Here is a 15,079-nt window from a genome sequence, read left to right as displayed (position 1 = left end):
AATATCAGGGAAATCGGCAGTTCAAATCGGGCCATCAGACCATAAAACAGGCCCCCAAACAGCCAAAAACCTACCCACACACTGACTTGTCAGACCTGCCCTTCTTGCACTGCCAGATTGCCCTATAGACAGGGCCCCAGGAATTAAGCGGCATGAGGGCACCAAAATATGCAGCAGGGATTAGTAAATTATAGAGTAGGGAAAAGTAAGTTTTGCAGCATAATGCTGCACATTTTGTAATAATGTTACTTCATTATTTCAACATTTTTAAACTTCATAACACTGGGCAGTTTTTGCACCTGGTTAGTACCATTTTAATACCCAGCTGCACCAATAAGCAACAAAAAGGTGACCAGTCCAATTTTGCAAAGGGCCTTTCAACGCGCAGCAACGCGTTGCTGCACTGTTAGTATCTTTAAAACCATTTCAGCTAGAAACATTTAGTTTGTTTATACGTGCAAATTATGCGGCAGATGATGGATTATGTGGCAAATGCGACAAATCTGTAATTATGCTAAAATCGCTGCGGTCGCACAAACACATAAATCCAGTGGCCCTGCCTACCCGTCTAACCCTGGACAGAGAATTATTGGTTCAGCAAGGAGGCTGGCAGAGCTGCAGCTGTCCAGAACCCTCGGAGTGAGAGGCATTGGCAAGGGCGTGTGTAGGCACCAGTCTTAGAACTGCAGCACCTGTCTCTTGGCAGAGTGTACGTGTGTACCACTGGAAAGGTGTGTGCCGCTACAGGCCAGGATTTAGTGAGCCGCATTGGGCATGTTTGTGTTGGCCCCAAGCACGGGAAGAACCGGGAATAGCTGCTTGTCGGGTGAGACTTCGCTCACCTAGCTGTGTATGACGAGCTAAAACTGCAAACGGTGCTGAAAGGATTTATTGACGTCGTTTGCGTCTGCCGGCGTTTGGGTATAAGGTAGAGCGCGCAGGGCCTCGGGGCGGGCCCCATTATTCCTTCCTGCACAATGCAGGCTCCAGTCAGTGTTATCTGTCTGCCTTTTCCAGCGATAGAAGATTGGCTCCAATTATGTGTGAAGTGTGCACAGGCCTCCCACCTGACACCCCTCTCTCCTTGGTCCTAGCTGACTGCAGGGTTATCTGGGAGATAAGAGCCCACCCCTCCCTCACAGACCCCTCCACCCCGTCCAGGGGAGCTCCGAAGCTCTGCCTCCGCTCTCAGTGAAATGAAAGGAGTGGCGCCGGGGACACGTCCCCACACGCTGCTTTATCCGCTTTCACAGACGTGTACAGGGCTTCGCGTGACCTCTGACCCTTACCCTGTTTCCGGCACAGGGCATGGAACTCAGAAGAGTCCTCACCCCTGCGGCTAGGGGTAGGCAAAATCCGAAAGGCAAGACGGGATCAACTGCGGCTACACAATGGGACATAGGTCGAAAATCCCGATTGATTGCTTAAAAATAAGAGAAAGCACAGACTCGAGTAGCCGTGAGATCGGTAATAGGTCTGTCGAGAAGCTCCACCCACCGCAAGGGCTTTGAATGTAAAACTTCCCGTGAAGATCATTTAGAAACAGGGACCTAGGCTTGGGAGGTGGGGGCTGGCTCACGCTCCCCTATAAATGTATTTCATGATAAATAGTTGGGTACAGATTATTTCTTTTAGTCGGGTATAGTGAAGTATCTGTCAGATTTTTATATACACATAGACAAAAATACACACACTTTCTTCCTCTGTCTGTTTTTGGTTTTCTTCCACTTAGTACGCCTACCAAACCACATTCCTCTCCCTTTCCATTGCCCCTTAAACCGCTCCTATGCTCCCTGCTTGTTGTATAATGTATTTTAAGATTATATGGCCACGTGATTGTTTGAAAATCTGAATCTCACACCTTCTCAGTATTACTGACTAAGCTATGCCCCTGTTTATAACTACTTATGGGCAGCATTACACGCCAGGTGCATTAGGAAGTAGGACATATTTGACCATTACTAAGTCAAAGATGCATCATGCCCAGATTTTTGCATCCCACATCCAAAATAAATAGTATCAAAAATAAAAAGTAAAATGGCTGTATTTAACCCATGGGCTGGCTTTTGGAGGATTCTTGGTACCAGGGGCTAGGTGGGGCACTAACATGGCTGTTTTGCCCCTTTGCTGTGTACTCCACCTATTCCCTAAAGGAAGCTGGGACATGGGCCTGCCTCGGAGGATTATGTTATGGCTTGCTTGTCCAAGCATATTTCTGAAAATGAAGTTAGGTGTCCCGCTAAATACACTTCTGGCGCAGTTTTCGGAAGTCCATAAGTGTGGGACTTGCTCCTCAGATGGGGATCAGACTGTTTCTTAGCTTTGGCCTGGTCCGTTTGTTTGCACAAGGTGTGAGAGCTGGGATCCTTAATTAAGGCCACACTTAATCTAGCACAGAGGCCCAATGAGAATTATGACAATGGCCTGCACTTGTGACCTTGAGCACTCCCTTCCATTCCAGAACTGAGCTCCACAGACACCTCACTGACTCTCGACCTTCAACATCACTGATCTTCTGGAAATGAGACACATGCACAGCTTTGACTGTAAACACCATGTCTAACTTTCAACACACTGTGTTTCCCAGCACTGAGACCCACAAACACCTTTGAAACTGTGTCATTGCCCCAGTCGTCAGCACCCATGTTACACTAGCACTGAGACAAATAGTCTGTTTCACCAAACACCTCAATCCTAATCTTCATCTCTCCAATTACCTCAGCATTCAAAACTCATAGATAGCTCGACCAAAGTACTCACCAGTCCTGACCTTCAGCACTCCTATTATCCCTGTACAAAAACCAATACACTGCTCTGACCATATGCTTCACTCCCGACCTGCCTCCCTATCCATCTATTACTTCTCTGTGTTCTCCACTCCTGACCTTCAGCATCCCTAATATTTCAACGCACAGCTCTGCCAATGCGCCTGAAGCTTGTCTTCAGCATCCCTGCTGCCTCAGCTCTCAATCCTGAGTTGCTGAAATTCCTGTCCTTTGTAATACTGGATCCGAACACAGCGATTCCAGTATGACTCAACCATGTTATTACGGACCCAGCAAATTCAGTACTTAGATTCCCACACAGATGTCTCAGTGCTATTCAGTTTTGCACATAAATATCACCGTCCACTCTTTCAGTGTAAATGGACATACTACGCTCTCGCAATGAACCCAAACTCTCCCCTTCAGCACTCACACCTACTTCAAAGCGAACCCCACTCACCTCTGCAGTGCCCCTCAACCTGCAGTGCCCACATCTACTCAACAGTGGAAAGCTCCGTCTTCCATCATCGATGCACTGCAACCTCACCTGAAGCACCCACAGTGACCCCAGAGCAGAGAACTCCATCCGATGCGCCTCAACCTCATCCGAAGCACACAGAGTGACTCCAGAGCAGAGAACTCCATCCGATGCGCCTCAACCTCATCCGAAGCACACAGAGTGACTCCAGAGCAGAGAACTCCATCCGATGCGCCTCAACCTCATCCGAAGCACACAGAGTGACTCCAGAGCAGAGAACTCCATCCGATGCGCCTCAACCTCATCCGAAGCACACAGAGTGACTCCAGAGCAGAGAACTCCATCCGATGCACCTCAACCTCATCCGAAGCACACAGAGTGACTCCAGAGCAGCACAGAGTGACTCCAGAGCAGAGAGTTTCCTCCGATGCACCTCAACCTCACCTGAAGCACATGTAGAGACTCCATAGTGGAGAGCTCCATCCGATGCACCTCAAGCTCACCTGCAGCACACACCATGACTCCAGAGTGGTGAGCTCCAACCCGCCACTGCCAATGCACCTCAGCCTCACCTGCAGCACTCTCAGAGACTCCAGACCAGAGAGCTTCCTCCGATGCACCTCAACCTCACCTGAAGCACATGTAGAGACTCCATAGTGGAGAGCTCCATCCGATGCACCTCAACCTCACCTGAAGCACATGTAGAGACTCCATAGTGGAGAGCTCCATCCGATGCACCTCAACCTCACCTGCAGCACATGTAGAGACTCCATAGTGGAGAGCTCCATCCGATGCACCTCAACCTCACCTGAAGCACATGTAGAGACTCCATAGTGGAGAGCTCCATCCGATGCACCTCAACCTCACCTGCAGCACTCTCAGAGACTCCAGACCAGAGAGCTTCATCCGATGCACCTCAGCCTCACCTGCAGCACACACCATGACTCCAGAGTGGAGAGCTCCATCCGATGCACCTCAACCTCACCTGAAGCACATGTAGAGACTCCATAGTGGAGAGCTCCATCCGATGCACCTCAACCTCACCTGCAGCACTCTCAGAGACCCCAGAGCACAAAGCTCTGTCCGTCATTGCCACTGCACCTCAGCCTCACCTGCAGCACACACCATGACTCCAGAGTGGAGAGCTCCAACCCGCCACTGCCAATGCACCTCAGCCTCACCTGCAGCACACACCAGGAGTCCAGAGTGGAGAGCTCCAACCCACCACTGCCAATGCACGTCAGCCTCACCTGCAGCACACACCAGGACTCCAGAGTGGAGAGCTACAACCCACCACTGCCAATGCACCTCAGCCTCACCTGCAGCACACACCATGACTCCAGAGTGGAGAGCTCCAACCCACCACTGCCAATGCACGTCAGCCTCACCCGCAGCACACACCAGGACTCCAGAGTGGAGAGCTCCAACCCGCCACTGCCAATGCACCTCAGCCTCACCCGCAGCACACACCAGGACTCCAGAGTGGAGAGCTCCAACCCGCCACTGCCAATGCACGTCAGCCTCACCTGTAGCACACACCAGGACTCCAGAGTGGAGAGCTCCAACCCGCCACTGCCAATGCACCTCAGCCTCACCTGCAGCACACACCAGGACTCCAGAGTGGAGAGCTCCAACCCACCACTGCCAATGCACGTCAGCCTCACCCGCAGCACACACCAGGACTCCAGAGTGGAGAGCTCCAACCCACCACTGCCAATGCACGTCAGCCTCACCCGCAGCACTCACAGCTATTCAGGAGTGGAGATCACCACTTACCTCTGCAATGCATCTTCACCTCCCATGAAGCACACAGTGACTCAAGAGCAGAGAGACCCAAGGACCACTGCTGGTGCACCTCCACCTCATCTGCAACAGCCACAGCCACTCCGGAGTGCAGAATACCAATTGCCTCTGCAATGCACCTCAACCTCACATGAAGCACATCTCTTGCTGTCTGCCTATATGCAGTAATCGGAGCCTCTATCTAGCCGTCTCTGCTCTCAAAACAGAGCTTCTCATGGTCTGTCTACTAGCTGTAAGAAGCACCTCTTGCAGTCTGTCTATGACCATTAAAAGGGACGTCTTGCTATCCATCAATGTTCTGTAAGGGGGCACAGCTCATTTTCTGTCGGGCATGTGAGGCAAACCTCTTGCTGCTTGTCTCTTGTCTGTAAAAGGCACACCTTCCTGTTTGTCTATGACCACGAAGTGGAATGTGTGGCTAGTTTTCTGTGGTCTATAAGATGTACCTCTTACTGTCTGTCTACGGTAGGCAGGGGGCACTTTCTGCTGTTTATGTTCTGTATGAGACACCGTAGTCTTTGTCTGTGGTCTGTAAGAGGCATCTCTTGCTGTCTGTCTATGTTCTATTAGAAGCACCTCTCGCAGTCTGTCTCTGGTCCGTGGGAGGAACCTCTTGCTGTCCGCCTCTCATTTTAGAGGCACCTCCTGCTCTGTTTTTTGTGAGTAGGGGTCACCTCACCCTGTCCATCTCTGGTATGCAGAGGCACTTCTTGCTGTCAGTCTCTGGTCTGTAAGAAGCACCTCACTTTGTCTGTCTCTGGTCAGTAGGAGGCACCGCTCCATGTCTGTCTACGGTCAGTAAGAGCCACCTCTTGCTGTCTGCGTTTGGTCTGTAGGAGGCACCTCACTCTGTCTGTCTCTGGTCAGTAGGAGACACCACTGACAGTCTCTCCGTGGTCAGTAGGAGGCAACTCTCGCTGTCTGGCGGCCATTTTAGAGGTACCTCTTGCTGTCTGGGTTTGGTCAGCAGGCAGCACCTCGGCCTGTCTGTCTTTTATGTATGAACCACCTCTTGAGGTAAAGCCATGATCAGTCAGAGGCACACCCAGCTATAAGGGTCTTGTCAGTAGGAGGTGGCACCTACTGCCTGCTATTTTCAGTAACAACAGCTCTCACTGGGGGTCTGCAGAGGTTGCACACCACTCTTTGCCAGTCTACGTATGTATGTTTAGTCAGTAAGCTGCAGCTCTCACTGTCAGTCAATACACCTCTCTGTGAGAGGCCCCGCTGCTTCATATTGTTCCACACTCATTCATCCTGGCCTTGATTTGTCATGCCTTACACTGCCGCCTTGCTGTCAGTCACTCTTCCTGGCCGTTCTTTACCATGCCTCACACTGCTGCCAGGGTCTGGCTGTCAGTCACTCATCCGGGCTGTGTGTTGCCTTTCCTAACTTCCGCTTGGCCCTGGCTGTCAGTCACTCTTCATGGCCGTTTTTTGCTATGCCTCACACTTCAGCCCGGGTCTGGCAGTCAGTCACTCATTCTGACCGTGCTTTACCAAGCCTCACACTGCCGCCTGGGTCTGGCTGTCATTCACTCACCCTGGTCGTGCCTTGCCATGCTTCACATTGCTACCTGGCCGGCAGACCTTTGCCTTGACTCACTGGTGCTTGTTTCTGTCAGTCAGTCGTTGATCTTGGCCGTGCTTTGTTATCCCTCACACTGCCGCCTCGGTCTGGCAATCAGTCTCTCATACTGACCGTAGTCTGCCTTGCTTCACACCGCCTAGGTCTGGCAGTCAGAGAGAACGTGCTGCTGGCACCGAACCCCTGAAGCGCCCATTGGCCAAAAATGAAACCTACCTCGAGCTGAAGAACAAGTCTTTCCTGTTCGAATTTAGGCGTCTCTTTCATTGGTTCCCTTTATAACCATTTGACAAATCAAACCAGGAAACCGGAGCAAGAAACTAGCACATGCATAGCTTCATAGCCCCTTCAGTTTGGGCGTGGATGCCAGGTACAGTACGTGATTCGAAAGGACTGTTCAGAATATTTCCTGTTCGTTGTTCCGTGATATTTGTATCCTCCTCGCTGATGGCAGAATGATCCCGGTGTATACCTTATCAAGGTAAACCCTGTGTTTTATGGGTCACTGCAATGTATGTGTCATATCAAGGCTGCAAATGTTTTTTTGTGTGAACTTGCACTTCTAAGGCTCCTGCTGTAAGTGTTGTGTGTTTGTAACTTGGACGTACGCTGCTGTTGCCGCCTGCACTGTCGGAATGTGTTAGTGAAGCTTGTACTGCTGCTGTCTATGCCTTCATTGGGTAAATCTTGTCTCTGCCGCCTGTGTGTGTAATTTGAATTTGCACTGCAGCTGCCTGTGCCGTCTGTGTGTGTAAGTGAGGCTTGCACTGCTGCAGCCTGTACAGTCTGTGTGTGTAAGTGAGGCTTGCACTGCTGCAGCCTGTACAGTCTGTGTGTGTAAGTGAGGCTTGCACTGCTGCAGCCTGTATAGTCTGTGTGTGTACGTGGCGATTGCTCTCATGCAGCCTGTACTGTCAGTGTGTGGAAGGGAGGCTTGCCCGACTGCTGCCTGTACTGTTTGAATGTGTTAGTGAAGCTTGCGCTGCTGCAGCCTATACAACCTGTGTGTGTAAGTGAAGCTTGCACTGCTCCTGCCTGTACTGCCAGTGTGTGTAAGTGAAGCTTGCTTTGCTGCAGCCTATACTGCCTGTGTGTGTAAGTGAAGCTTGCACTGCAGCTGCCTGTGCTGTCTGTGTGTAAGTGCGGCTTGCGCTGCTGCAGCCTGTACAACCTGTGTATGTAAGTGAAGCTTGCACTGCTCCAGCCTGTACTGTCAGTGTGTGTAAGTGAAGCTTGCTTTGCTGCAGCCTATACTGCCTGTGCATGTAAGTGAAGCTTGAAATGCAGCTGCCCGTGTTGTCTGTGTTTAAGTAAAGCTTGCTCTGCTGCAGCCTGTACTGTCAGTGTGTGTAAGGGACACTTGCACGGCTGCACCCTGTACTGTCAGTGTGTGTAAGGGAAGCTTGCACAATGGACGCTGTACTGTCAGTTTGTTTAAGCAAACCTTGTGCTGCTGCAGCCTGTACATCCTGTGTGTGTAAGTCATGTTTGAGCTGAAGCACCCTGTACTGTCAGTGTGTGCAAGGGAAGGTTGCACGGCTGACCCTGTACTGTCAGTGTGTTTAAGCAAACCTTGTGCTGCTGCAGCCTATAAATCCTGTGTGTGTGTAAGTCATGTTTGCGCTGAGGCACCCTGTACTGCCAGTGTGTGTAAGGGAAGCTTGCACGGCTGCAGCCTGTACTGTCAGTGTGTTTAAGCAAACCTTGTGCTGTTGCAGCCTGTACATCCTGTGTGTGTAAGTCAAGTTTTCCCTAAAACACCCTGCACTGTCAGTGTGTGCAAGTGAACCTTGCGCTGCTGCAGCTTGTACTGCCTGTGTGTGTAAGTAAAGTTTTGCTGCTGCTGCTGCCTGTGTGGCTACTGTGTAAGGGAAGCTTGCGCTTAGTGCTTAGTATGAGATGGTGATTGTAGGTGGGACCTGCCAGCACTCATTTTTGGGATAAGACCTTATTTTTCCTCCACAAACTTTGATCCAAGAGCAAGGGAGAGAAAAGCACAAAAGGGGGGAAAGAAGGAGAAAGATAAACAAAGGGAAAGAGGAGGGATGGGAGTAACCTGCAAGAGTGAGATAAAGAGCAAAGGGGTCTCTGTTGGTGGATTAAAGAGGTATGACATGGAATCAACTCTACACAGCCTTGGTATTCAGCTCGTGCTGCCATTTCATACCCTGCTCTGTTGTTATGTGTGGTAGTTGTGCCTCTGCTGAAAGATGATGGTTTTCGGTGAATGGTTAATTCTGGCTAAAGAATGGGCTACAAAGTGCTGGGGAGCGACAGGAAGAAGTGAGGTCAATCATTGCAATCCCTTGACGTGATGGTTGATGTTCTTGCACTCTGAAATCATACCAATAATTTTTTCGTCTTTCTCTCCCACAGGGAGGTCATCACCATGGAATTCTCTCGGAAGGGGCGGATCATATGCCTGTTGCTTCTTCTGCTGTGCATCATGGTCTGTCCCGGCACTCAGGAGAAAACAACTACACCCTTGATGCATTTCACACATCTGATGTACAATGCAACGGTCTATGAAAACTCTGCCCCCAAGACGTATGTGGAGACAGAAGTGAAGATGGGCATCTTCCTCACTGATCCACATTGGATCATCAAGTACAGAATTGCAGCCGGAGACAGCTTGGGATTCTTCAAAACAGAGGAGCACGTTGTTGGCGATTTCTGCTTTTTAAGACTAAGGACTAAGAGCGGTAACACTGCCATGTTCAACAGGGAGGTCAAGGACAGCTTCTTATTGACAATTCAGGCCTCTGAGAGGAACTTTGATTATGAAGCTTGGACACAAGTTATGATCCACATTTTAGACATCAATGATTTGAAGCCTCTCTTCTCACCACCCTCCTACAAAGCTACAGTCCAAGAAGATGCCCCCTTGAAGACCATCATAACAAGAGTCAGTGCCACTGATGCTGACTTGGGTCAGAATGCACAGTTTTATTACACCTTTCACCCTCAGAACTCCTTATTCAGTGTTCACCCTACCAGTGGTGCTGTAATGTTGGCTGGAAACCTAAACGCCACTGTTCAAAAGAAACATGATCTCTGGGTACAGGCTGTGGACCGCATGAGCAAGATTTCTGAGGGCAAAGCATCTGGTAACCTAGCCAGTCTGGTGGTCGAGGTAGAGGTTGCTGGAAAGATGACCCCAACTATTACTTCAGTGAACATAGTGGAATCTGGTATTTTAGAAACACCCTTCTATGCAACCATTACTGTGGAAGCCAATGGTTCTGGAGTTGATTCTGTAGACATTATGGCTGGAGATCCGGATAAACAATTCAAGGTTGTTAAATCCTACATAGGAAACAATGAGTTTATGATTGTGCCTACCAAAGACACCAACTGGTTAGAAAACATTGGTGGTTTTAATCTTAGCCTGCAAGCTAAAGATAAGAGTAGGCCACCTCAGTACTCTGAAGTCAAAATGATAAACATAGCTCCCTTTAAATACTTCTCTGTGAGATTTGAAAAAGACGTTTACAAAGTTAGGCATAGTGAGTGTGCCCCAGTTGGGAGCCATGTGGCAATTGTCAAGGTTACTCAAGACATACCTACCCTAAGATATTCTCTAAAATCAACCCCTGACAGCAGCCATTTTGAAATAAACCCTAAAACTGGATTGATTACGATGGCTAAACAAATGGATGTGAAGGATCAGTCTCACTTCAAGTTTGAAGTCACAGCTGCCAATGGACAGGCTTCAGTATCTGTATTGGTGGACCTCCTTGACTGTAACAACCATGCCCCTGTTTTCACACAGTCATCATATCAAAGCTCTTTTAACGAGAACCTGCCAGTTGGAACTAGTGTCTTTCAAGTGCATGCAAGTGATGATGACCAAAGAGACAATGGTCTTGTCACATATTCTCTGGTTAACCAACAACATCTTCCGTTCACCATAGAAAAAACATCTGGCATTATTTCAACTTCCAAACTATTTGATTATGAGCTAACACAGAGAGTGTACCGCTTGCATGTATGTGCATCGGACTCTGGATCTCCATTTTCTCGTCAAACAGAGGTTTATATTTCCCTTATGCTAAACAACTTGAACGACAATGGTCCAGCCTTTGAGCAGGTAAACTGCACTGGGAGTGTTCCAAAAGACCTGTCAATTGGTAAGCACATAACCGTCTTGTCTGCTGTGGATGTAGATGAGCTCCAGCATATCAAATATGAGATTTTATCTGGCAATGAAGAGGAGATATTTGAAATTGGGTCAACCACAGGCGTTATATCTCTGAAGAAGTCTATGCAACTTGTTTCTGATAGCCAAGCTTTTTACTCTCTGCAAGTGACAGCAACTGATGGTCAAAACTATGCTTTTCCTACAGTTGTGAATATCAGCGTTACTGATTCTGGTCTTCCCATTTCCATGCAATGCCAGGAGACTGGGGTCCTTCAGAAACTAACACAAGCAGTGATTGAATCGATACAATCCCAAGAGCAACATGAAGATGAGGACACGTCTTTAAATATTCATCTTATCAATAGTCACACACCCCAGTTTGATGAGAGCTTGCCCCACTCGATTAATATAGGAGAAGACCTTCCAGCCAACTCCACCATCATTCGCATAGGAGCTACTGACCCAGACACTGGTTTTAATGGGAAACTAGCCTATGTGATCACTAGTGGGAATGAAGACAGTTGCTTTGCCATTGACACAGAGAAAGGTTATCTTAAAGTCTTGTTTGCTTTGGATCGTGAAACCGCAAGTTTCTACACCCTTAACATAAGTGTTTTTGACCTTGGCACCCCTCAGAAGTCATCATGGAGGATTTTAGTGGTGAACCTCCTAGATGTAAACGACAATGCCCCCAAGTTTCCTCTAGGTGGATACCAGACAATAATCCCTGAAAATGCTAAAGTAGGCACACCAGTAATTCAGGTGAAGGCCGAAGATGCCGACAGTGAGGACAAGGGTCTGGTTAAATATTCTTTGCTAACCTGGACAAACAAATTTAGCATTGATGAAGTCACAGGCTTTGTAACTGTAACTCATCCCTTAGACCGGGAATCCTTTGATCACTTTGTGTTAAAGATTGAAGCTAGAGACCAGCCCAAAGTGGGCCATCAGCTTATGTCTGTTACAGAGCTGACTGTAGTATTAGAAGATGTCAATGATAACTCCCCACGCTGCCAGCCCCACCGCAGCAAAGTAAAAGTGCCTGAGGATTTGCCCAAAGGTACAATTCTTCTCTTTCTTGAGGCATTTGATCCAGATGCTGGCCTTGCTGGGGAAGTAACTTACATGCTCACCAACAGTGAACAGAGGACCTTCAAGCTGGATAAGAAGACAGGAGCTCTGATCCTGGAGAAGGAGTTAGATTTTGAGACCAGATCATCTTACAACTTGACAGTGCTGACAAGTGATGGTGGTTGGCCCTCACCACGTACCTCCCGATGTGCAGTCGAAATTGATGTCACCGATGTTAATGAGAACCTGCAGCCTCCTTGTTTCTCTTCCTTTGTCTTTCAAGGTGAGGTTCCAGAAAATGCTCCAGCAGGAACATCTGTGATGACTCTGACAGCTCATGATGGAGATAAAGGCAGAGATGGAAAGATCATGTACATCATTCAAGACAGCATTCATCTTGCAGCCTTCAGTATCGAGCAAGATACAGGTAAGAAATTGACAACAGCTGTGTCTGCACTGTTGAGATATGAATAGCGAGAAACCTTGGGCTGTATTATCAAACTGGTCTCACAGTCCTGGACTTTGATGGTGCATTCAATACATCCTCTACAAACCAGGTCTGTGCCCTCATTCAAATCAGAGCCCCCACTGCCTGCCATGGCATTGGGAAGGTTTGAAATGATCGCTTGTGCAATTGGTTTCTAGAGTGGGATGCATAAGTGTGTGCAGCCCCTTCCGAAATATGAAAATGGCCAAGGGGGCGAACACCAGCAGGGGGCAATTTTGCATTCTGTCCCCCACTGTCCAATTTTATTTTGTAAATGACTTTGCCTTTTTGCCAATACTTAAAATATTTGTCTTAGGAGTTAAGGGAAAACAATTTGTATACATAATTAGAAATGGACAAAATTACGTTTTCAGTCATTTTTAGCAATTTCTTTTCTTTGTGGAATCAAAGTGTATAGAGTGCAAAGCACTTTATTTGACAATTCCCACCATTTTTCTTCTTTTTAACCAGCTTATTTAAAGTTTGACCAGTAATAAGATCACACACAATGACATTTCATTGCAATACAGAGTGCAGTTCACATGTGCTGTTACACATAAAAACAATAACACCTCCTCCAGTAGAGCCAGCCCACCCACTTCAGCAAAAAAATGGACATAAAAATGCTTAAGTAAGGAATGAGAGCGGTAACATTAACAACCCCCCCCCCCAAGATGATTGACTAGCAGCCTCAAAGTCTGAAATGTCACAAATACCTGAGAAACGTAAAGTTTTGGACATTGTCAAGTGGAAAACTCATAAAAGTTATAGCCGTTTAAAGGGAGTAATGAATGGGCGACAGGTTTCGTCAAACTTAGCAACCTGTCGTCATCGAGCTCCGTGAGTTTTTCCATCACGTAAATTGATCCAAACTTTAAACCACCATAAATTGAGAGTGGGCACCTGAGGTTGCTTCTACACTTGGGCTATGCGCATCTGTACAGCTGAGAGGAGGTGGGAAAACAACTTCTTCATTGGTGTCGATGTGAGGTATTATCTTTGGGCCCCAGGGCTGCCGAGCAGGATAAGTAGTAGGTAACGGGGCAACATGGTATTTGTAATGTCCCTTATAGTTTGAAGGATTACCTCCCAGAAAGATTGAATGTATGGACAGGACCACCATGTGTGCCAAAAAGCCTCTCTGTCATTGCAGCCCTTCCAACACGTCGCCGGGGGCTGCCAACCGTCTTATGGAGCCTAACGGGGGTAAAGTACTAGCGGGCAAACAATTTGTAAGCATTTTCTTTAAAATACAAACAAATAGAGGATCTGTCAGCCCTCACCCAAATGGCTTTCCATGAGGCATCTAATATTTCCACTCCCAAGTCCCTTTCCCACTGGGTTACATAGGCATGTTTTTTCAGTGGTGTTGGATCGAGAATGTAAGGATAAAGCCAGGAAATGCCCCTGCGTCTAACATTGGTAATGAGGAAAGATTCAATATGTGTTTCCTCCCTCTGGAGCACGGTGTTAGCAATGTTGTGTCCCGCCCAGCTCAGAGCCTGTGTGAGCCTCTATGTATTGTACCTAGTCAGGGAGAAGGACTCAACTAACTCCTCTCTCGTACACAATTCATCCCCATTGTAGAACTCTCTCAAGCATGGAGTCTGGCCTTTGTTCCACTGGAGGAACCTCAGCTCCGACGATCCTAGTGAGAAGTTTGGATTAATAGTCAGAGGGGTAAGAAGAAATGGGTAGGATGGAAAATTCAGTTTACAACGTATTGAATGCCAACAAGACAGGAGTGTGTTAGTAAATGGTTGTAAGGGTGGGGTGCAGGACCAAGCCCTCTCTAATAGCCACAAGAGGTCCTTAAGTGAAATGGGTGAGAACGCTTGTTCCACTTGCACCTAGGACTTGCCCTCCGGGTCATGGTTTCAATCAAGTGCGGGGCAGAGTTGAGCCGCTTGTTGGTACTTGGATATGTCTGGAAACCCCAGGCCCTCTTTCGGAGGAGATTTTGGCAAAGACACCTCTGTCACTTGTGGATGTTTGTCCTTCCAGATGAAGCTAAGCATCTTCTGACAAAGTAGTTTCTGGGCTGCAGGTGGAATGGTCAGGGGGAGCGACTGCAGTGCATATAAAAGCCGGGGCAAGGAATTCAGTTTGAGGCTATTTATCTGGCCCAGCCAGGTAATTTCCAATTTTCACCATCTATAAAGGTCCTTGAAGAGGGCCGTAAGCAAAGATAGAATATTGCAATGGAATAGTGCGTAGGAGTGGCTAGGTAAGTAGATCCCTAGATATTGGGTGGTAGACTCGGCCCAAGCCTGTTGGATAGGACCACATAGTTGGCCCTGTGAGTCTGCCACCCCAAGACCCTGGGATTTAGAGTAGTTGATTTGGAAGCCAGATGCTAAAGCACAGCAATCCAATCCAGCTTGGAGCACCAGAAGGGTGGTTTCTGGCTCAGTGACAAAACAAAGAATATCATCTGCAAAGTGACCAAACTTGTGCTTTCTGCCCCCGCTAGCATGCCATGAATATTAGGATTATTTTGTATTTGGGAAACAAGGGGTTCCAAAGTAAAGGAAAATATCTATGTTGACAAGAGACAACCCTCCCTCCTCCCTCTCAGCAATGGCTTGCCTGAAGTGTATTCCCCAGTGACCTTAATATTGGTGCTGGGTTGCGTAAGGTTTGCTAAAATAAACACCTTCATTTTAAGGCCCAGTTGACTCTTATCTAGCACCTTCAACAAGAACTGCCAATCAACTTTGTCAAAGACCTTCTCTGCATCTAAGGA

General features: G+C 48.0%; 1 protein-coding gene across 2 annotated transcripts in view; it reads left to right on the top strand.

The window, feature by feature from the left end:
• FAT2 (FAT atypical cadherin 2) overlaps positions 1 to 15,079 on the top strand; it is a 234,157-nt gene that overhangs the window by 21,616 nt on the left and 197,462 nt on the right. Inside the window, exons 1-2 of one of the 2 annotated variants that reach the window (XM_069199588.1) lie at positions 7,000 to 7,115; positions 9,011 to 12,273. In XM_069199588.1, coding sequence (XP_069055689.1) covers positions 7,090 to 7,115; positions 9,011 to 12,273 — 3,289 coding nt within the window. In that variant the 5' untranslated portion in view covers positions 7,000 to 7,089. Of the gene's footprint in view, positions 1 to 6,999; positions 7,116 to 9,010; positions 12,274 to 15,079 lie in introns of those variants that run through there. The other variant, XM_069199589.1, reaches the window with a different exon arrangement.

The sequence above is a fragment of the Pleurodeles waltl genome, chromosome 7 (assembly GCF_031143425.1).
Source record: "Pleurodeles waltl isolate 20211129_DDA chromosome 7, aPleWal1.hap1.20221129, whole genome shotgun sequence".
NCBI lineage: Eukaryota > Metazoa > Chordata > Amphibia > Caudata > Salamandridae > Pleurodeles > Pleurodeles waltl.
The sequence above is the reverse complement of the archived record's forward strand: the minus strand, read 5'-3'. Positions and strand labels throughout refer to the sequence as shown.